The sequence below is a fragment of the Mustela nivalis genome (assembly GCF_964662115.1).
Source record: "Mustela nivalis genome assembly, chromosome: 20".
NCBI classification, from domain to species: Eukaryota; Metazoa; Chordata; class Mammalia; order Carnivora; family Mustelidae; genus Mustela; species Mustela nivalis.
In genome coordinates, this window is record NC_139039.1 from 40,270,653 (window position 1) to 40,292,684 (window position 22,032).

General features: G+C 57.6%; 1 protein-coding gene and 1 long non-coding RNA gene across 9 annotated transcripts in view; both read right to left on the reverse strand.

Annotated features, from left to right (window-relative positions):
- Positions 1–998: 998 nt before the first annotated feature.
- Positions 999–3,936, reverse strand: LOC309855226. Its single transcript, XR_014306682.1, has 2 exons — positions 2,081–3,936; positions 999–1,275 (listed from the first exon to the last, which is right to left on the reverse strand). It is a non-coding gene; the product is annotated as an uncharacterized lncRNA (long non-coding RNA).
- Positions 3,937–3,942: 6 nt separating this feature from the next.
- The window catches only part of DLGAP2 (DLG associated protein 2), a 776,206-nt gene continuing 758,116 nt past the window's right edge, over positions 3,943–22,032 (reverse strand). For all 8 annotated transcript variants that reach the window (XM_082715291.1, XM_082715286.1, XM_082715287.1 and 5 more), the window contains 3 exons: positions 14,360–14,451; positions 10,094–10,246; positions 3,943–7,451 (listed from right to left, as the gene is read on the reverse strand). In XM_082715291.1, coding sequence (XP_082571417.1) covers positions 7,233–7,451; positions 10,094–10,246; positions 14,360–14,451 — 464 coding nt within the window. In that variant the 3' untranslated portion in view covers positions 3,943–7,232. The remainder of the gene's footprint in view (positions 7,452–10,093; positions 10,247–14,359; positions 14,452–22,032) is intronic.

Here is a 22,032-nt window from a genome sequence, read left to right on the forward strand (position 1 = left end):
CATCTGCTGGGTATGTGTTCTCAGTGTCTTGTAGACATGGTTTCTCTCGGCCGAGACGTCTGTAAGGCAGGCTTGTCGCCAAGTGCAGTGCGAGGGAACGACCCCTGTACGAGTCCCCTCCCCAGATGGCCCCGTCTCACCACATGTCTGTGGCTTGGGCAGGACGCTCCACCCACTGGGTCGCCCTCGCTGCGGGCAATTGGAGAAGACTCGGTGGTCCCGACCCTCACCGGAGGCTTTTCCGTCCGTCTTGCCATGTCCGTTGGAGTGGGTGGAGGGCAGGAGAGCGCACGAAGCGTGGTCCCCAGTGAACATAGGGCCGGGGCCTCCTGAGCTCAAGATCTTCTTCCTCAGGACCTCTGTTCTCGTGTCCTCGGGGGCTGGAGGGACAGACTCAGGAAGGGATCCCCTGCGTGGACATCAGCAACAGATGAGAGAAGGAAGCCCAGGTCCCCTGCGTGGACATCAGCAACAGATGAGAGAAGGAAGCCCAGGCAGGACCGATCGCGTGGCTCGCAGGGGAACCAGCGCCTAACCAGCCTGGGGAATGGCCCGCTCCAGTCCCCGAGAGATGAAGCACGGGGCTCGGCTGTGCCGGCTGGTGGCGGCGGAGCCTCCCCGTTGTGGGCGGGGCTGAGCTGCTGCAGGCACAGTAGGGCGCCTGCCTCCCTTGAGCCCAGCCGGGACTCCGCGTCGGGACCTGACAACGTGGCTCTTCTCAGTGCAACTCAAGAGAGTCTAAAACAACCATTAGCTAAATTCCGTAGTATTTATTAATTTCAAACTCATTTTAGTCTGTGCATTTCTGCATACATATGAAATCTGTAGCCTTAGTAAGTGTCCATTTCGTCTTAGTAGATAGAGAAACGGAGGATATTTCAACAACGAAATAAATCATGGGGGAAGGGTGCCATTGTTCTGGGATAAAACTCTTTGGTCTCTATAATTTTTTCCGAGTTCAAAATAACACGAGAAGTCACTCCAATAAAAAGTAAACATTACTTTTCTCAAAAAATTTAATTGCGGAACTATTTACAAGAGGTGAGTGTCAGCAATACAGAAATCAAGTGAGAGAGGCATCATCAGGCGTTACGGAGAGGACGGCGGGCACGCTTTTCTCGGGGTCGGCGGGGCGGGGAGAGTCCCGGACACGGAGAAGGAAGGACCGAACGCGGCAGGGCCTGAAAGAAGCGGCCCACGTTCGGAGGAGGGTTACGGACGGAGGCAGGGAGCGCGGCGGCGGAGAGCATACATCGCACATTCACGTCCGGTGTCCTGCATGCGACCGAAGAGAACTTATCAAAAGAACTGTAAAAGCATGAGAAAGAGAATTACATAAAATAGTTTAATTCCGGGAAGGGACCTTTGTACAGATGTTGAATATTTGGCACTCTGTTCACCGTCAGTGTTGATATGGTTTCGTATGTGTATATATTTATATATATTTATTTATATACTTTGTTTTTAAACTTTAACTAAACATCTAGTTTCCTGGTTCTAACATTCCTAGAATTTCTAGAGGAGGCATCGGGTTCAGTCCTTAGGCCACACCTGGGCATTTTGGCATGAAACATGGAGGTGGGTGAACGGGTCTCTCGACAAGAAGGGCCTGTCCGAGAGCAAAGCGGCTTCGCGTTTGGAAATCAGAGTGAAGAGTAGCCTTGGGTTTGCGACGGGTGGTGGGGAGACCGCTGAGTTCAGCAAACCAGGGATAAGGTGGAGAGAGACACGTGCTGAGCCCTTGTAACGTGATTTGATCCTAACGCGAATGGCGGGGGCGGGCGTAGTCGGGGAACAGCGGACAGTGGGTGCGCGGCCTCCGGAAGGTGCCACCCCCACGGCCTTAATGCTTCCGTCGTGCGTGTTAGCGGAGGGTGGAGGGCACGGCCTACGGAGACCACCGTCTCCTGGAGCGCGTCAGTCTGTCCTTCAGTCGGCACAGGAACGGGGCGCGTCTGTCGTCCTCACCGCCCCCCCCCAAATACACGAGAGCTCGGACCCCAGCGCTCAGATCCGGAATGAGCACCTATGATGAAGAGTCACATAAAATGTAAGAAAGTAGGCGGTGACCCTCCGTTACCGTAGTTCGTGGACACACAAAATGCTCTAAAAAGTAGGTTAGAGTATTAACTGCCATTTCCTCGGCCAAGAAGTCGTCTGTCACATGTCCAGGTTGACGCTCGACACGGTCTCTTGTTTTGCTGCTGGGTGAGAAGGCCGGGGTTAGGGGAGCAAATCAGGAGCGGATGGATGGTTCTCAAGGCCGCGGGCGGGATATCAGGGTTATTTCTTGGGGTGTCCCCATGGACCACTTCCGCGTTCTCCGAAGAGTGAGGAAGAGTCGTCGCGGGACGCCGGGCTGCGAGGGCAGCTTCACGACCTGCGGCGGTCCTGCCGGCCTGCCCCACTGCGTCCGGGCGGGCCCCGCCTCCGCGACCTTCATGCCCGCCTCCGCGACCTTCATGCCCGCTGTGCTTCCCGGACTCTTTCCCTGCATCTAGGGTACAGCTGAGCCTGAGTGAGGGTGAAAAACCCACCGCCTGATTCCGGTCGGTGCTGGTGCTCTGGGATACTCCTGAAGGGGCCGGACGCTGGCAAGCGCCGCACACCTGGCCGGGGCTGTTGGCAGCAGGGCCACGGCGGCTCACTCCTGCTCCCGAAGAGCTTGGAGGCCATTAGAGCCGTGACCTCAGTCTTCACCATCGATCTGTGAGGGAGACAAGGGATGGCAGAGAACCGACGTGAAGTTTCGTCTGGCTGATGCATGACCTGGAGCTGGGGCATGGGAACAGCCGGCTGGCCATTCATTTCCAGAACTTTCTGCAGCTGCTCTGCACCCAGGCATGGAGCAGGGGCGTGTGAGGCCCCCTTCTCCAGTGCTTCGCTCACTACCCTCGCCGTCCTGACCGTCAGCATGGCCTGGGCCCCGGACCAGGCAGGTGGCCGAGTCAGGGGCGGCCAGGTTAGCCCTCAGCAGCCAACTACATGCTCCATCACCTCCACTCCTGGTTTTCTAATCTGTTTTCAAGGTTTGGACTCCTGTATTCGACCCAAACTTTCAAATAAAGTGTAAACAAATGCGCAGATTAAAACGAGAGAACCCGCAGGAAGTTCCAAAGGAGTCCAGGGTGGGCACCCTGGCCCACAGCTACCTGATTAATAAGTTAAATTTGCAATAGAAAGAAAAAAAAAATCAGTGGTCAAGGCTTGAGAAGAAAGCAGCACATGGCAACAGGCGGAATTTAGCCATTTAGGCCCGATTCTGGGGGAACAGAATCTGTGCTTGATGGCAGGAGCGTTCCAGTTTTCAGAAGGGGGGTCAAAGGCCGTTCCCGGGTGCCCTCCCGCATGGGGGGCACACAGGCGGGACTTGTCACGTGTCTGTGTTTCCTGTTGCTGGCCCCACGAGGTTTGGTCCCCGCGCTCACAAACACCAGCCTGGACGCTGTTCAGCTTGGGGACGCACGGGCTCCTAAGCGTTTCCCCGATTTCGCCGCCGGACCTTCTGTCCACTAGGGCTCTGGGCACAGGGCTGGTGGCTCTTCCCGGCAGAAGGGGCTCAGCATGGTTGCCTTTCCCCTGAGATGCTCCATTGGCCTCCAAACCCTGAGCCACGAGACATCTGGCTTGACTGACAGTCTGGCAAAGACCACGACTCCCTGAGACCTCCCTCCTCGCCACCAGGGGTTCTGGCCCGAACCAGAGAGCTGTCCTGACAGTTGTGCACTCTGCGGTCACCGTGTGGCTGCAGCGCCACAGCTTTCCGGAGATCCCGGCCCAGAGCGGGGTGGCGCAGGGGTGACTGTCGGGCCCGGTGATCGGTGGCCACACAAGGGAGCAAACACACAGCGGGGGGCTTGACGTGAGGGAGGGAGACCGTGCTCAGAAAGGCAAGTGGCAAGGTGGGGCAAGCAGGGGCAGGGACCGCGAGGCGAGGACGGCACGTCGGGCTGCATCTGCGGGAGCCTGCACAACGGGCCCCTCCACTTTGCGGGTCACTGGTTTTGTGGCTATGAGTGGTTTGGTTTGGCTTTTTTTGACAAGAGGGACCCTTAAATGTAATTTTTTCGCTAATGATACACTTTGCTCTTCAACGCTCTAGGAGTCTTTAGTACTGACCTTGAGGGGAACACAGCAACGGCTCCTTCAAACAGAAATGGGAATTTTTGGTATCATCCCACAGTTCCATTCCTTACACCATGCGGGGACGGCGCCCCACGTTTGCTGAGAACGCCGGAACCGTCGATACGGGCGCAACGCTTACGTGGCACATGGTGAGGACAGGTGAGGCGGCGTGGGGGGGTTACATGGAAAGTGCTCTTGTGGACAGGTGACATTTGGCTTCTCTGGGTCTGGGGGACATCAGGATGCTGTTCCTCGTCCTCGTGTTTCGGTGTCGAGTCACCCGGAGCCTTCAGTGGGGCAACGTCAGCTCGTGGCCGTGAGCCATGTCGCTTCCCACACAGGGTCCCAACAGTCAGGCTGTGTCCTCCAGGAACGTAGCTATGGGGTGCACGGGAACCCTGAGATCCCTTCCGTGACGATGGCCACAGGGCGCGGTGTGCGGGTGTCTCCTGCCATGCTCTCTGGCTGGCGCGTTCTTCACTCGAACCGTCTCCGCAGTGCGGTGACGGGTCGCACCGTGGCTCCGCAGGGTGTGGTGCCTGCAGGGCCTGGAGGAGGTTAGCCGCACTGACGCCCCATCCCTGTTCTGGACGCGCACACCGAGCCCACGCGGCTCGCCACCGGCACTGCGGGGGACGTCACCCGTGGGAGAACTGGCGTATTGCACTTCGTCAGGGAGTGCGACAGGGCGGCCTGTCAGCACCGGCGGCGGCGGCGGCTGCGCGTCCGTCACACGACCTTCTTTGGGACTTGGTGGACCACACCGGGGTTCGCACACGTCCCCCAGCGTGCATTAGCGGCTGCTGTTGAATTTAGTGGTAGGTTAATTTGCTCATCTCGGATGTTTTGGCCGAGACTTATGGGGGTTTTAAGATAAAAAATGAGGATACAACACGTAAAAAAAAAAAAAAGCCAAATTCAGTGAAGACTTTCGTTGAAGTCAGGATCAGAGAATTTGGGACATAGAATAATTATTGTCTAATTGTATAATTTGTTGTTCTATGTTTTGTACAAGCGCATGGAAACGGTCCGCCCGGGGACAGGTGCGCCGCCGGCCTCCGTGTGTGCGTCTTACGCTTCCTCTTACTTCTCTGGGTTGTTTCCAAAGAGCATTTCACCTGAAGTAATATGTCATTTTTAAGTCTAAAATGCCAATACTTGCGAGTATGCTTGTTTTTAACGAGTACAGTGAATGCAGGGAGAAGCATCATTATTGTCCCTTACTCAGTGTTTAGGTATTTACTCAGGTAGAAAAGAACGCTTTCAATACTCTGGGGAAGGAGGGTGCATTGATACAAGAATATTTCAGGGATTTTTTTTTTTTTGCATTTTTTCAAGGATATACATTCGTACTGATTTTTGCTTCCAAATATATTTTAAGGCTGTTTGGTAAAATATACCAGATACGAGGCTCAATTTACAGGGTTTGTACTTACAGGGCATTCTTAACTACTCAGCTTTAAAAAAGTAAAACTTTGAAGCTAAACATGCTTTAATACCAACTGTGCCCCCACGAACCCAAGCTTCTGGAATGTGGCGTGTGAGGGGAGGGAAGCCTGAGGGTGGCCGGGACCCCACTGGGTGCTGCCGACGCCAGCGGGCGAAGCGGGGATGGGTCAGGTAAAGTGCCGGTCGAGCCGAGGGAAAAAGTGCTACAGCGGGTGAGCGGGGCTGCTCTGCACGGAGCCCCCAGGGCGGCGGGGAGGCCTGGGTTCGGGGGACGCGCCCGCCTCCAGGTGCCATCCTGCTTCTGCCTGGCGAGACGGCAAGCGCGCCGAGCTCAGGGTCGGGCGGAGAAGCGCGACAGGCTCTTCCTCCGGAGACGTGTCGGAGCAGGGGCACGGGAAGCACTGGAGGGACAGTCACCGCGCCTCCATCTGATCGCACCGACGGGGATCCTGCGCATTCGAACCCTTCCTGCTTTTCTCTGGTGCCAATCAGAATTCTTAAAACTACTCACTTTTCTTAGAGTCTACAGATGGGAATCCTATGTAACCTGTTTTTTTCTTCATCATGTTTAAAACAGGCAAGAAATAGATTCTTGACTTCAGCAATACTGCATAGGACAGAAGAATCCTGGAGAAATACGACTGTAAACTACATTTCTTCTTCACCACTTAAACCGAGACACTGACCACTCATTCATGGTTCTTGAACTCTGTACAACATCACAACTGTCATCCTAAACAAGCAGACTTTCGGCGGGTACCCTGGAGAGTGAATGACAGGACAGTTTGAGGATATAGATACATCTGTAAAAAAATCACACGTACAGAGATGGGGACACGCAGAGCCGAGACTGTGTGATGTAAGCCACAAAGGAACAAGACCGACAGCCAGTTCGGTGTCAGAGGGCGACCGCGCCGCTGCGTTCCGGACGCCTGCTGGGACCGGGACCACCAGCCGTTCGTCCTACTTCGCTCTCTCTTCATGTGTGGCTCCCTTGTGTGAATGAACAGGCAGCGGATTTTTGGATGGTGTAGACGCTGTGCTGGGCGTTTTGAATGGGTTCAGACGCAGAATCCCCTGGGTTTCTGGAGAACTGCACGGCAGGGAACCAGGGGCCTGGAGACATGGCTTCTCGTCACCGGAGACTTGGCACAAGGACCCTGGCGACGGGTCAGCTGGGTTTGGGGAGAAGCACCCCCAGGTGGAAGGGGGCAGATGGGTCTGTCTCTGCTGCCCTCCGAGCGGGAGCGCCTCCCCGGGGGTCGGTGAGACGGACCCACTCATTTTGCTATTTGTTACTCTGGCCTCTAGCTATCGCACGATTTATAAAAATAGAAATAACAAAATGTCAGCCGGGTTCCATCTCTCGAGGTGTTTCTTGTTATCCTCTGAGAACAGAGTGGCTCGGGGGGGTGTCCCCACGCGTCGCCGTCAGAGCTGACGGAGAGTCAGACCTTCCGGGGGAAGACGAAGAGGAGGAAGCTGTTCTCGCCACGAGCTCGGCGAACCGCGGAGTCCAAGCATTCGTGTGCGCGGAACAGAACACGACGGGCGGCTTCGGCGGAGAAACGGGAGGGAAGTTAAAGGGCCGGTGAGAAACTGTACAAGCATTTTGTTACAAAGCAGAGGGAGGACGGTGGCCAGGGCCACGGCCGTCCCTAGAGACGCGTCTGGGCCTCGGGAATGTAGATCTCGATGCTGTCCGCGCGCTCCGAGGCCGAATTCTGGCGGAAGGACGCCGCCCTCTTGGCCGCCAGGAGCCGCCTCCGGGCCTCTTGACGCTGTCTGTCCGGCAGGTCCAGGGACTTTTCTCTCGTGATGGGAAACTTCCCTTTGGGGGGCTTCTTTGGTATCGGAGGGGGCACCTTTCTTTCTTCCTGAAAAGCATCACAAGTCAAGAGTGGAGCCATCAGAACACAGCAGCACCTGCCCGTGCACCCGCCCCAGGCGGGGGTGACTAGGAGTGGCCTGGGACACCCCTCGAGGGCCCGAATTGGCCCGGCCCCGGGGCCCACCCCGCGGCCTGGCCGCCTGCCCGGTGGCCCTGCCCGTGATTTCTCATAGTCTTCCTCGGTGGGTACTGGGGTCTGGTGACGGCATCACACTTAAGGAACTCAAACCCGCCCCGAACACTGCCTGTGTCCTTGGTCTCTGCTTTATTCGATATCGTGCCCAGAGCAGCGGACTCTGCCGTCACGGAGCATCGGCACACGCCTGCCATCCAAGGTCTCGAGCACCCGGGGCGTGTGGCAGACGACACCTGACACCCTGTCGCACGCTGCAGTCTTTTCTACGGACTCCGGATTCTAAGGGCCTTCCTGGAAACCATCTTACATGCGCGGCCATCAGCCAAATCCCTGTTAGGGCCCTAACACCCCCTGATGTTAACTAGATGGTGCACAGACGCACATGATTACTTCGTGTTCGTAAAGAAGTCACGAAAACAGGTGTATGCCTTTTCTAGAAGGCTCTGGGCCACAGTCGTGCAGCGCATGTGGTATGTAGCGCTTGTTACTATTCTAGAGACGCGTCTGTGTCCCTCACCCTGCGCGTCACTCACCACACGCCCTAATGGGAAAGGCCGGGCTGTCGGCAGACGGTGCTGATGGTGGAGGGCTGACAGGGCTTTACGGAGTTGACTGGCCCCTTCCCAGGAAAGGGCGCCTGGCACAAGGCACCAGAACCCCTTTCTTGTCTGATCAGACGCCTCATTGTTGGGGGGGAACCCACCCCCTCTCTCCCTCCAGCCTCTACAGAAACCCAGAGGGGCCGGACTGTGGGTACGTTGTGCGGAAGACACTCGGGGCAGACGCCGGCGGCCAAATCTTCCGCTGCGTAGCGTCGGCTTTGGGAGGAAGCTTGCTTTGCTGTCTGACACTTTATTCCCACGACTTACTCTAAAATGGCTCAGACTGAGATGTTTTTAAAAAGCAGGGGGTGTGGTACGCGTGACTTGGTCAGCTGAGTGGCTGACTTCCAGCTTTGGCTCAGGCCGCGATATCAGGGTTGTGGGATCTAGCCCTGAGCTGAGCTCCTCACTGGGTGTGGGATCGGCTTGGGATTCTCTCTCTCCCTCCCTTTCTGCCTCTCCCCAGATTAAAAAAAATGAAAATGGCTTGGACTAGAAGCAACACGGTCTTCCTGGCTCTCGGGCGGGCATCTGTGACGATGGGGTGACTGGTTCACTGAGACGTTCAGCTCTCTCGGAGGCGCACGACCACTTAGCTCGCCTCTGCTCGGGAGCCTGGAGGAGGGGCTGTGGGAAATACCCGGGAGCAGCTGGGGGGGGCTCGGCCGCGCACGGGGCTCTCAGCCTCCGGCGTCCCGGGGTAGGGAGGGCTGACCAGGCGGCCGCAGATCTACAGAATGGACTCGCTCAAGAAACACAAGCGCGGGGCCTCTGTGGTGTGAAAGAGCTGCCCATCGTCTACACGGGGGTGTCCGCCCCCAGCAAGAGACGGTCTTCAGCTAGGGCCGTTCCCTGTGCGTAGCTCAGGCAGGGGGGATGTCATCAGCTCAGTTACGAAGAGTGAGAACCATAGGAGGGTCCCTGCCTGCCTGCAGACTGCTGGCTGAGTTCTATGTTTAGTATTTTGTTAGACGCACATTCGCACCGCTGTCCTTGTGACCTTCACTCAAAACCAGAGCACTGATGAGACTTGCTGACCTATGCTGTTCGGCTCACAGAGCGCCTACGGCTGCCTCCCCCGCTCTGCCCACTGTCGGGGTGATTTGTCACGGTAAGCGGTGGTGTCGATGGCATCGAGCCCAGAACTCCAGGACGGCGGGGGGCACCCTTGTGGGCTCGGCGCTGCTGTCAGCGACGGCTTCTGCCCGGGCTCCCCACAGGGCCTCCGTCCTGTACTGCAGCTACCGCCACGCCTTCCAGGCACGCTGGGTTCGTGTCATTATTTTATTTTGACAATGTCTACCTTGTGTTTACTTAGATCATCTTTAAAATGGGATAGGAAATCAGTGTTTATTGCTGGTTCAGACCCACATGTTAGTCCTCTAAAGATGAAATCCAAAGGGAAGATGTGACCCTGAGGGTTTAACTTCAATGGACACATTCAGGTACTGAAGGGAGAGGCTGCGAGATCTAGGGGGAGTTTATATCATCAAACCACTCACTAAAGCTTGAAATGTTTTCTTGGCTTCGGCAGGAGATAAGCAACTGAAATGTTTATCTCGACAGGAAGCAGTCACTGTGACCAGACCTGACACACCCCTGTGGAAAGCACCTGCGTGTGACCCCGACAAAGGTATGGTGAGGACAGATCAGAAAGCAGACCCGACACGAAGGGAGACTCTAGATCTGCTTGTGGTTTGGGGCTAAAGCCCAAGAGATCCAGCAAGAAAGAGACTAATCTCCGACACCCGGCCGGTGACTCCAGCCCCCTCTGCACACACGTGCCCGGTGACGGCTTGACGCAGGGTCGCTAACTGAGACTAGGAGCCCATGGCGTGGAGAGTGACTCCCGCAGCCGGGCCGGGGCGTGAGGATGCCGGGCAGAATTACCTTTCTTTCCGGCGACTCCACGACGTTCCAGCCGCCGAGCTTTAGCTGGTGCAGCTCGTCGAACTTCATGCTGACGTCCTCGACGGAGAGCTGCAGCATGTCCCAGTAGCCCGCCAGGTCCTGGGACGTGGGTCTCGGCATGGCGCTGGGGTCCTGCCAACACACGAGCACAGTTTACAGCCCACTCTTCCCCGCACGTACCTCTTAAGGCCTCGGGTCAGGGAGATGCCCGGCTAATTCAAACTCCAATACAAGTGTTCGAGTGGGCTCGCAAGGGCCCGGTAAGCTTGCACAGGTATTTGCCGACACACTGCACGTCCCCAAATATGGACAAGCTACAAAGTATGTGATCCCAGCTCTGTGACATTCTGGAGGATCAGAGATTGCCTGGGGCGGTGGGGAGGGACACGCGTGTGGGACATGGACATTTCAGGCAGGGAGACTTCTCTGCACGACACCATCACATCATGGTATGTTTGTCCAAACCCACAGAGCGCAGGACACCAGGAATGACCCTCATGTGCATCCTGGACTCTGGGTGACGGTGGCGTGTCCATGAAGCACTTCTGTCGGGGAAGCGGGTCATGTTGTAGGGGCGGGGGAATGGGAATCTCTCTCCCTTCGCAGTTTTGCCGTGAACCTGAAGCCGCTCTCAAACAACAGCGCCCGTCAAAGAAGACACGTGCACTACGTTCATTCCTTGCTTCCTTTCGAAAATCCTTTCTTAGGTGATGTTCAACGTTTCCCGACACTGCGCAGTTCCTAAAAGCCACAAGGCAGCTGCGTCTTTGGTCTCCCTGGGGGGCTACTCAGACTGGTGCCCGGGACAGGGACGCGTGTTCGGCGGCAGTGGTGAGGCTGGGCTTGGAGCCGGTTCTGTGCACATCTCGGCACGAAATCCCATGGCCGGCGCGGCTACACAGACGCGCCTGTGTTTGCTGTGCCCCTGCAGAGGGAGGATGGGGACAGCCGTCCGAGGTAGGTGCACAGTGGATTCGCCAACAGGTCCCCCACGCAGAGCCGCACACCGGCCCCCAGGCGCACACCGTCCCAGGGCGCGGGCTGCATCCAAGTCAGACAGCTTTCCGAGATGAGCGCTCCTCTGTCCGCCCACGTGCCGGCGCGCTTTTCGCACTGTACCTGCCTAGAGGCACAGGGCGCTGGGACCCCGGGTTAAGTGTGTGGGTGTTTCTGCGGGTGGTGTCTTTGATTCAGTGGCAGGCTATCTCAGATTCAACTGAGAAATTTTGGTGGATTTGCTTATAATGTGCAAATTTCATCTTACTCGTGAATTGTTCCCAGTAAGCTCCACGTCCTTTGCCTGTGTCAAAGGTCCGATGGACTAAGGTCCTTCGGGGCGGCCAGACAGAGCCCCACGGTGCTGGAGGCTGGGCATCTCAGCTCAGGCCGGTGTGGACGCGTCCTGGGGGGGCCCTTGTCCAGGTGGTCGATTTCTGGCTGTGTCACTTGGGGGTGGCCGTGGGCTCTGTGGGGTCCCTTCTGTAAAGACACTAAGCCGTTCGTGGGGACTCCGCCCCAATGACCTGTTCACAGCCTGAAGGCTCCTCGCCCAACACCATGAGCCTGGGGGACACAGTCAGTCCACATCACGCTGGTCAGACACCCTTATCAGAACGATCGCTCGGCCCCCAGCCTGCCGTGTGACCCGCCAGCAGCCTGTGTGGGTGAAGGTCGGGGGGGCGAGCTGTGTGTCCGCGGAGCCCGGGGGGATACTGGCATCGGTGAGGGGACAGCCAGCCTCCAGGGACATGTCTTCGTGGGGGCAGCTCCGTCCACCAGCCGTAGGGGGTTCGTCCCCTTGCGTGTGGGAGCCTGACTCAGCTGCTGCTCCTGAGGAAAAAGAGCACAGCCGTGAGATAGCCGCGATCCAGCAGTGACGGTGATGGGGCTGGACCAGGACATGCCTGCGGCCGTCGGGAAGGAAGGGGGCGGGAGGCTTCTCACACCTGGGAGCACGTTCCGTCCGGACTTGGGTTTCGAAGGGGGCCTGTGGAAGTCTTCTGAACGAATTCACCAACCGACGAGCCTTTGCTTTTTGTGGCGTTGGGAAGGGGGACACCTGTGCGTGTCTGCAGGAGGCGGCACAGTGACCCTGCCCATCTCTGAGGTCAGGTTGCTGGGCCCGGGTCACGTCCTCCAAGGGAAAAGCTAAGGAGGTGCTCCTAGCGAGATGCAGGCTCCCGGCGACCCAAGCGCGGACATTGCCCCGCTCGGCTGCCCTCGAGGCAGGGGTGCGGCTGTGTGCAGCCGCCGGGCACACCCAGGCCCCGTACCCCGTCCTCTGCCCTCTCCTGGGTGGGGACGGCCCCAGCACCGCGACACAGTGCCGTCTTTCCCCGCTACAGTCTCACTGGGTGGTTTGTTGGCTCGGCCGGCAGAGGCCCCCACAGCGTGGGCTCTGGCTCCCGTGTTCCCAGCTAACGTCCTCCAAGGGGCACATAGGGGACGGTGCCGCTGCTGGCACGTAGGTCTGGAAGGGACTATGCACTCTTCCCAGGCCGGCTGGGGATGCCGGGCTCCTGGTCCATCCCGGAGGCCCGTGTTCCGTACGGGTGCAAGGCCCATTGCTTCCGCTCGGCTCTGCACCCCGTGACGCATCCAGTACCCGATGCCCTTGCCTCGGACATGCTGCTTTGCTCTCCCTCCTGAATGTCCTGGGCTCTGGCGTGTCTTCTGGGCTCATTTCTTTGACGTGAAACTGGTCAGCCGCCTAAATCCTCGAGCTAATGACGCGGCATCTGCCTGCGCCCCAGGGTCTCTCTCTGGCCAGGCCGCCTCAAACACCCACCCCTCCTGCGCCCCCTGCTGCCGGCTGGTTTGGGTGGGTGTTTTTTTCTCCCCCTCGGATCCTAGATAGAATCCAAAATAAAGGAAGCAGCCACACTCTGTATATCAGAGCTCAGAAAAGGACTTTTTGAAGGTCAGAATAAAATGCAATTGGGCATGTGTAAGAAGCATCCAAAATATTAGGATGGATGATTAAAAAGTCTAGTATTAGCTGCTTCTGGCACACAGGACATGGACAATTTATAAGTTCGAGTAACGTTTTTACATGGTTTTTTTTTTTTTTTTACTGCCTGTTGGGTGCGTTAGGTAGTGAGTTCCTAACGACGGTGAGTACCGATGCTTACCCAACTCAGGTGACACGTACAGAGCTGAGTAACTGCCTAAACCCATTCCTTTAAGGACAGTCATCAGACAGGGAGAAGCAGGACATGTTCCCCAACACCACAGCCGGGCACGTTGTGCCCGCACGTCCCTCTCAAGGTGCACGGACCCTTCCTGCCCCCACATCCTAATGGGGGTTATGATCTCCTGTCCCAGGAGACACGGAGGCCACTTTGTACATTTTGGGATGAACTCCAGTGGGGTTAATTGGAAAATAGTAGAGAAAACATATTTTTAAACAATCCTAATCAAGAGGGGTGAGTCGGCAGCTCTGATGCACTCTGCCTCCTTTGATGTGTGAGAACATTTGGTAAATTCACGTCTCCTTGCAAGTTAAAACAACAAAACAAAGTGAAATGGTGAGCACCATCACTCCCATGGTGCACAGACTACTTGATTTTAACAAGTTTGCGCTCAAAGAAATCCACGAATGGATTTATAAAATAGTCTGTACAGTGATGTGGAAGCTCCTTAGTCATTTCTACAAAAAAGTCACATGGATATGTGCTTTCATTAGACAAAGAGAACGCGTGTGCGTGCACGCGTGTGCGCGCACGCGTGTGTACACAGATGCTGTAAGTAAGCGTCAACCTACATGTGGGTTTTCTTTCTCTTCGCTGTTCAGAACAGTCAGAGCCAAGTTTAAAGCCACCTGTGCTGTGTGTGTGTTCCTGTATAGTCCTTTCTGTCCTGACTGCGCCACAGAAAGCCCCAATTATTCTACCGTCTCTCCCCAGTCTCTTTGAATGTCGCTGTTAACGCGCTGAGTCAAGCCACCCTCGTCGTGGTCTTTGTCCGGGACATTACAGCTGTTCTCATCCCACCTCCCTCCTAGGGTCTTGGGCAAGTGGGCCGTGCAGCGGAAAGGCGCTCTAGGGCTCTGGGGCTGTCCCCGCGCCGCCCCCAGCACTGCCTCACAGCGGCCTCTTCACCACCCCGAACCCCAACCCAGGACGTTGCTCGAATTTGCTCCCTGCTCTGCAGCCCCAGGAGCCCCAGGAGCCTCCGGCAGGGCAGCGTGGAGACCCCGCCCCCTCGGCTGCCTCCAAGGACCGAGCACACCTGAGATCTGCTCACCATGTTCTGCTGGCACAGCCAATAAAACTGCTGGAATTTCTGGGACATCAGAAGCTGCGCGCTCCCCACGGCACTCCTGATCTTACCGAGAACTGTGAACAGAACAAGCAAAACACATTTAAAACTGGGTCAGCAAGAAACCAGAAGCAAGAGTGATGCACGAGGAGTGAAGTTCAAATGCCTGAGTGAGTCCGCCCCTTCCCTGAAGGTCAAAACTTCGAGTTTGCTGTGCGGGGCACGGCCACGGACTGAAGCTTTTTCCAGCCGGCCCGTGTCCGGGTTTGAGGGAAGGCACGACGTGTAAGTAGTCGCAGCTGGCTATGACGGTCGGCGCTGGGACCGGTGTGGTCTGGAAGGGTGGTCCGTCCCGCAGGAGGCTCTTCTCCTAGCGACGCTGCTCAGGGGAGCTGGACGGTGAGGCGCAGGTAGGAACAGAAAAGACATCGAGTCCTGAACTTTATGGCCTCCACACAAATGAAGATGTTAATTCCTAATTTCTAGGAAATCACGTCGGATTCTGTGACCTCACTGGACTCATGGGAGTCATCTCTGGGGCTCTGGGAGCGTCTCACCCGGAGGGGGAGCTGTGCCCGGAGAGGCTGCGGCGTGTTTGTGACCCGTCATCTCCCAGCCTTGGGCTCTGTCCAAGGTCCCGCCACCAGCCGTGGGGCCTCGTGGCAGCCAAGTCACTGTCACCGCGCTGGGCTCCCCTCACGTTCGACTCGCCAACTGATTCCCCACGGACATTTGCAGTGACAATGCCCCCCCCACCATGACCCCACTGTGACATGACAAGAAGTCTCCAAACGATTTCTAAGTTGTATGACTTCAAGCAAACAAACGCCACTTTTTAAAAAAGTAACTGCTGTAGTTTTGTCCATGGAGAGGACTTAACACACTGAAGAAGCGTGGGGTGACACTTCGGGATGGAGTTCGGGGGAACACAAGCCTGTGTGTGTGACGTGCCGGGTCTCTGCCCCAGTCCTGTGACCTCTGGGTGGCTCCAACGCCTGCCGCCTCTGTCCCCCGTCCTCACACGGACCAGTCCTTGCCAGGCCTTAGCGCCATAATCGTTTGGGAGCTAATAGCTTTGGTGGATCCCAACTCCGAATACTCTAAAAGCATTTGGGAATCTGTGGGGACCCGTCTCCTGCCTCCATACCCTGAGCCCAGGCCCCCCTCCGTCCCTGAGACACAAATACAAGTTATGCACAGGGTTTCGGGGACCGGCGTCGTGGAGCTGGAGCGGGTTACCCCCACCGGCTCACTTCCAGCTGCCCCTTGGCGCTCTTGCAGACCCTCCAAAGTGCATGTGGCAAGGAGCGGAGGCAGCGTCTCGGGGGGCCCGTGCTGGGCCGTGACCTCGGGCCCTACTGCCTGGAGCACCGCGGGAGCCTGTATTTGCTAATGGCAGGTGGGAGGCGGGTGCAGAGGGGCTGCTTCCCTGCAGAGGCGTCTGTCCTGGAAGGGGAGGCAGGAACCGTCGTCCTCCCACGCGGGCTTGCGCCGACCCGCCATTGCTGGACTCCAGGCCCGCCTCAAGAAGAGCGCGACCGGAGCTCGAGGTTCACCGAGGACGAGCTCGCGTCGCCAGCTTCCTGTCTCGAGGGCTGCCCTGACACTGCCCCTAGGGGGGCCTGTGCCGGTCTGCGGGGCACACACGACTGTCTAGGCCTTGTAGGTGTCCACAGAGGGGAAACTGAGTCTGGGGAGTAAACCCAGCTCCCCCCACGGCCCCCACCATTTCCCAAATGCAAGTGACTGTAACCGGCGGCCTCTAAGCGGAGCGTCTGGGAGATTCCTTCATTGTGTGTCGACCCGCGTGGAGAAGCCGAGTGCGCCCCAGCCACGCCCGCCGTTGCTGTGCTCCCCCCGGGGCCTCGTGCTGGATGAGAGGGCCAGAGCCCACGGTGGGGACGGGTCCCCACCCCATGTGACCAAGTGCTATGAAGCAGTGCGGACAGAAGTCCCAGGCGCGACCCCGTGGTGGGCCGGAGACGCGTTGTGGGCGCCAGCGGCCCCCGCAGGCAGGGGTGGCCATTCCCTCGAAAGCGAGGTGCTGGCGTCCTTAAAGTGATTTTCTCCAGAGTAAGACGATGGGCTTCAACGCTTCATTCGGTCTGTCTTGTTTTCTCATCTGCCCGTGAGGACCTCAGCTTGCGGCTCCCCGGAGTTCTGTTATGAACGATTTCTCACACTGCACGATCTGAAAGGAAGGTGTCCGCCTCACTGCAACCAGCAATGAGTAGTTCGCCACGCGCGTGTTTATCTTCCTGAATGAGCTGAAGATCAGCCGCAGCCAGTCGTCACCTGCCCTGTCCTGTGCCACCGTCACGTCCGCATCATTCCGAAGGAGGGAGGCATTCCCTCGTGTCTAATTCTGCACCGCTTCTCGAATATTAACAAGCTCAACACGCGAGGCTTTAATAAACGTGAACACGTCAGAAAACACTGGAGCCTCCTTTCAGACTTAAAAATGTTCTCATGCTTCTTGATCCCCAGGCCCAGGTGTGTTCTGCCGATCTGTTTCCAGAGGGGCTTTCCTCCCCACAGACCCTCCTCCTCGGTCTGATTTGCCAGGCAGCAGCGGGCCTGGGGTGGTGGTCAGGATCTGGGGTGGGGGGAGCTGCGGCAGGGGGAGGGGGAGGGTGCTGGGGCTCAGGACTGAGTCTGCCCTGAGGACAGGTGGGGGGCAGGTGCAGCATTAGGGCGGTGGGCAGCCATGTACGGGGGGGCAGGTGCTGTGATGGGGGGGCAGGAGCAGGGACGGGAGGCAGGAGCAGTACGGGGGGGCAGGTGCTGGGACGGGGGGGGCAGGTGCTGGGACGGGGGGGTGCTGGGACGGGGGGGCAGGAGCAGGGACGGGGGCAGGAGCAGTACGGGGGGCAGGTGCTGGGACGGGGGGGCAGGTGCTGGGACGGGGGGGTGCTGGGACGGGGGGGCAGGAGCAGGGACGGGGGGCAGGAGCAGGGACGGGAGGGCAGGAGCAGGGACGGGGGGCAGGAGCAGTACGGGGGGGCAGGAGCAGGGACGGGGGGCAGGAGCAGTACGGGGGGCAGGTGCTGTGACGGGGGGGTGGTGCTGGGACGGGGGGGCAGGAGCAGGGACGGGGGGGAGCAGGGACAGGGTGGCAGGAGCAGGGACGGGGGGCAGGTGCAGGACGGGGTACGTGTGAGTGGGTAGTTCAGGGGCGGATCGGTAGGTGCAGGGAGAAAGCTCGCGGGACAGAGTCAGAGCATCTCCTAGGAGGGGTGAGAGTACTTTCCCCTTCATTCACATTTTGATCCCCAAACTGAACACGTTTCCCAGCTCTGCTCTCACTGCGGCCGGGCACAGGGATGATCTTGGTCGTGCAGTGCAGGGTTTGTGCGTGTGAACCCCTGTCACCTGTAAGACTTGACGAAAAGATTTGGAGACACGGGTTTCGATCAGGCTGTCCTTCCGGAAGACATAGAGCGATGACGAAAGTGCTCCTTGGTAGTGACCGGTTCCCTCAGACGGTGATTAGGAGTCAGTCACTTTGATATAACTTGGTTTTAGTCCCTAATTTTCATATTCTTCTTAAAATGTAGTTCAGCAGACATATTAACACAAAGCACTTCAGTTTATACCTTAACTCAGCACGGGTAGACGGCCGCGTGACGCGGGGTAGTCTGAAGGTGCAAGATGACCACGGCTCGGAGACGGGGAACGTGGCGGAGAGGCCAGGATGTGACTGCCAGCGGCGAGAGGGTCTGCCGCTGGGCGAGCGAGCGGGACAGTTTCACCCGGCACCTTTAATGCAAACGGCTTCCCGTAACTGCCGAGAATCGGAAGTGAAGAACCCCGTTTACTCTTTCCACGGTACTCCCCTAATGTCACAGTCCCGACACGGGGTTTCCAGAGCCGCAGGGGAGCGTCGTGCTCCCAGAACCTGGACTGAGGCAGAGCCGGGCGCGGCGCGGGCCTGGGGCGCCCCAGGACGTTTGATTAGCTCCTCACTCCCTTTCATTCTTCATGCGCCCTCTAGAATTTCCAATTCTTTCTAAATCTGCTACGAAATGCCAGGACACCATTTGCACTTTCAGAAGCTGAAGTGGATTTTTGCAGAGTTTGCATCGCTCGAAAAGACCACGGGGCTGTTTAATCTCCTCTCGGGCTCCCCCAGGACTGGCTTCCTCCAACGGAACGGGCGCGGGAAAGTCGCTGTCTGCGCGGACGGCCCCCTGCAGGTCTCACGCGTCACCATTCTTGTGTTCATTGTGCGCACGTGTCTTTGCCCACTCCAGTGTCCCGTGGCCCTTTGGAGCCTGGCATGTGAGGGACACCCCCCCGGGCACCTTTCCGGGCTGCGCAAGAACCTGCAAGAAGCCCGTCAGGAGGCTGGCGGCGGCAGCTGCGCCGTCTGCCGGGCCCCAGGGCTGGGGCAGCCGCGGTCATGTCGGATTCCGCAGTTTTCATTCCTCTGCTGACACGAGCTGTCCACAAAACTCCAGACACGGGGCTTCTCTCCGGCCCCGGTCCTCCTTGTGCCCCTGCACTCAGCGTGGCTCTGAGCAAATGTCCCTCTTCCCCGTGCCTGCTGCGTTGTCTACGAGCCGGGCGTGGCCCCGTCTGGAGGTCACAGCTGGGAGCCCGGGGTCCCCCCGCCTCTGCCGGTAAAGGGAGACCCTCAGACGAGGGAATCGCTTAAGCCCCACTTGGGTTTAACGTAATACAAAAGTCCCCACATATGAGTATAGTAATGGTTTCCAGTCCTTTTGGGACGGGTCTTCAATGACTTAACGAGAGGACGGCTGCACGGACATGACTAACTTGCACCGTATTTACGTGGGCTCCAGATGCTCTTCATCGACCACGCAGGGCCGAACGAGTCTCACTTCAGCCAATCAGTGCAGTGAGCCGTGACGCTAAAACTAGTGCGGAAGAAATCAGTGCACGTGATGGGAGCTTCACTGCTCGGAGCTCAGAGTTCTGCTTTAACAAGCCATGTTAATGTAATCTGCTTTTAAAGGTGGCCTCACCGGTCACCTTCTGTTCTCAGAACAAGTGCAAGAATCAGAGCTGATTTTTTAACACTTCTTAGGGAAATACCTCACGTTGATTAATAGGGAGCTGGTTTCAGGTGCCAATGGCACAGAAGACCACAACCAGAGTGTTGTGTCATCTTCGTCCACAAAACGCTCACACGTCTGCACAACTTCAGGAAAGAAATTGAGAAAATCACAGAAAGTCTCGAGTGCATCTACTCTCTGTTCTCTGCGGCCGAGTCTTCCAGCAAAGCCGTCATGTTTAGTCACGACCGGGACTGGGACAAGCGCACACAAAGCAAATCATTAGTTGAACTCTCCAGGCCTGGCAGGGGGTGCTGGGGGATGCTCCCAGGGTCCCCCGTGAGGGCGACAGGAGGTCTGGGGGGTCAGATTCGAGCGTTTATGACGGTGTGACAGGAGCGTGACCGTCCCCGTCCCGGACGACCGCCACCTCGTTCCTCCTCCTGTTCCTGCTACGTCTCCGCGGCACAGCGCTGTGCCGCACACGAGTGGCGAACGCAAGCGCATCAAGCAGCCTCAGCACACCCAAGGGAGCAGAGACCTCCCACGACAGCAGAGGCGCGGCCCCCGGAAGATGCACAGCCATCCTGTCCTCTGACGAATGCATGTCCCCGAGGGCAGGCAGGTGCCGAGTCCATGTAAAAGTGAAGTTCCTCTTAAGGAGCCTGGAGACAGGGGCTCCCGTCCGTGGAGGGGCTTCCCACATCCACCCCTCTGCTGCCCCTGACATGCAGGCAAATCCGACACCCCTTCGAGGCCCAGCATCATGCCACCGTCTCCACGAAGCCTTCCTGGAATTTCCGCTGGTGAAAGCATCTCACACTTGTGAGTTTCTTAAGCTCCTATCCGCATGTCTCCCACTACATGGGGGCCGGGCATGTCTCCACTCGGTATACATAGCTCTGCCTCGGTCTCACTGATTCCGGGCATGGCAGTCTGTGTCTACACTGTTGGTCACTCCCCGTCAGCCTACAGTCTGTGGGTGGCAGCTGGCTCAGGCACGTACTCAGGAAGTATCTGTTGAATGTTTACAGCAACGAGAGAATCTAAGAAGATTCCAGAGCTTCAAGAAAGGTGTTTAGGGAAATGCAATTGAGGGCAGCAGAAATCCGCTTTCTGCTACAGCTCACTGACGAAGAACATGCTTTCCAGACGCCTCCGATGACGGCGGCCGGGGTCTGAGTACTGGATTTCCCATGACGATGGACTCTCACGGCCGGTTGCGGTTGGGGTCACTGCTGGGCACTGAACGGAACTCTGTATAAAGTAGCTTTCCAGCACTGTTCCCAGAACTCTGCGGAATGCCCCGAGGACAAGACACTCCTGACTGACCAGGACAGTGCGTCGGGGCTGGAGCCTTCCGACTGTTAGACCTTGTGTTTCGTTGGGAAGGAGTTTGCCCCTTTCCCCCCTTGGGCTCCGGCGGCCAAGCCACGACGAGCCAAGTCTCCCTTTTATCTGCCCAGGGATCCTGTCTGGAGCCCAAGCTGGTGCGGCAGACACCGGAGACCAGAACGAAGCAAGCGGCCAAGCACCGGGACTCGACATGCTCTATGCTAGGGCAGAAGGAGTCCACAAGAGCACAGACGGGAAGAGGCGGTGCCGGGAGAGGGTGCCGGTAAAGGGACCGGGGGTCGGATAGCCTCCGGCAGCCCAGTGACGAAGCGTCGCTTTCAACAGGGGACCATCCTGACCTTGCCTCTCGACTCCCCTCCCGTACTCTGTGGCATCTGGAGGGAGATGCCAACCTCCTTAGGCCCGGGTGTCCTTACTGTTAGGACGGCGATGCTGCGCTCCAGGCACCCCAGTGCAGGGCGGCGGGCACTGAGCGAGCTGTGCAGAGACCCGCCCACAAGATCTGTCACGGGACTCGTGCTCGGGACATCCTGGTGTAGGGCTCTCTTCTTTTAAAACAGTTTTAAAACTAACCCTTTTTAAACCAGGATTCTTGGAGAATAATATTATATTATAATAAAATAGCTACATTATTTTTAAGGGCGTGTTAAATATGCAAAATCACGGTCAGGTAACGAAAGCTCTGGGCCTCCTTCCACAACAGCAGCGGCCAGTGTCTCCTGTTGTCCTGCCCACAAAGGGGGACCAAAACTTCGTGGGTGTGTCCTAAATGATGTAACATGAGATGATGAGAGGACCACACGCACAGACACATGCGGGGCTAGAGCGGACAAGTTCGTCTGCCGCGGGGTTTTGCTGCGGGAGGGCGGGGACACGTCCTGGCTGACCACCCCGCGGGGCCGCCCGTCCAGCCCCGGAAGAATGCACACCGACCCCAGGCGCACAGCGGGAGCCCACAGCCTGACTCCGATTTCGCATCAACTTCGACAATTTCCTTTCTCCAAGTTTTGTCTTTGGGATAAAGACTGGAAATCCCTGCAGCAATTAAGTACTGATTTCGCCAAGCAGAGACACAGACTGGCGAGTGAGAGGAGTTATTTTTAAATATCAGCATTGTGAGTCATTGTTGCACTCCATGTGCCCCGAACGGGTAATACATTTGGACTAACGCACGAGAGCCGCCCGAGACGTCCATCCGCCGCAGCCGGGTGGGGCGTACGTTCACGCGCTTCGCACGACCACACTTCCTCAGAAGCCCCCCGGGTCTCCCACCCACCCCGGTGA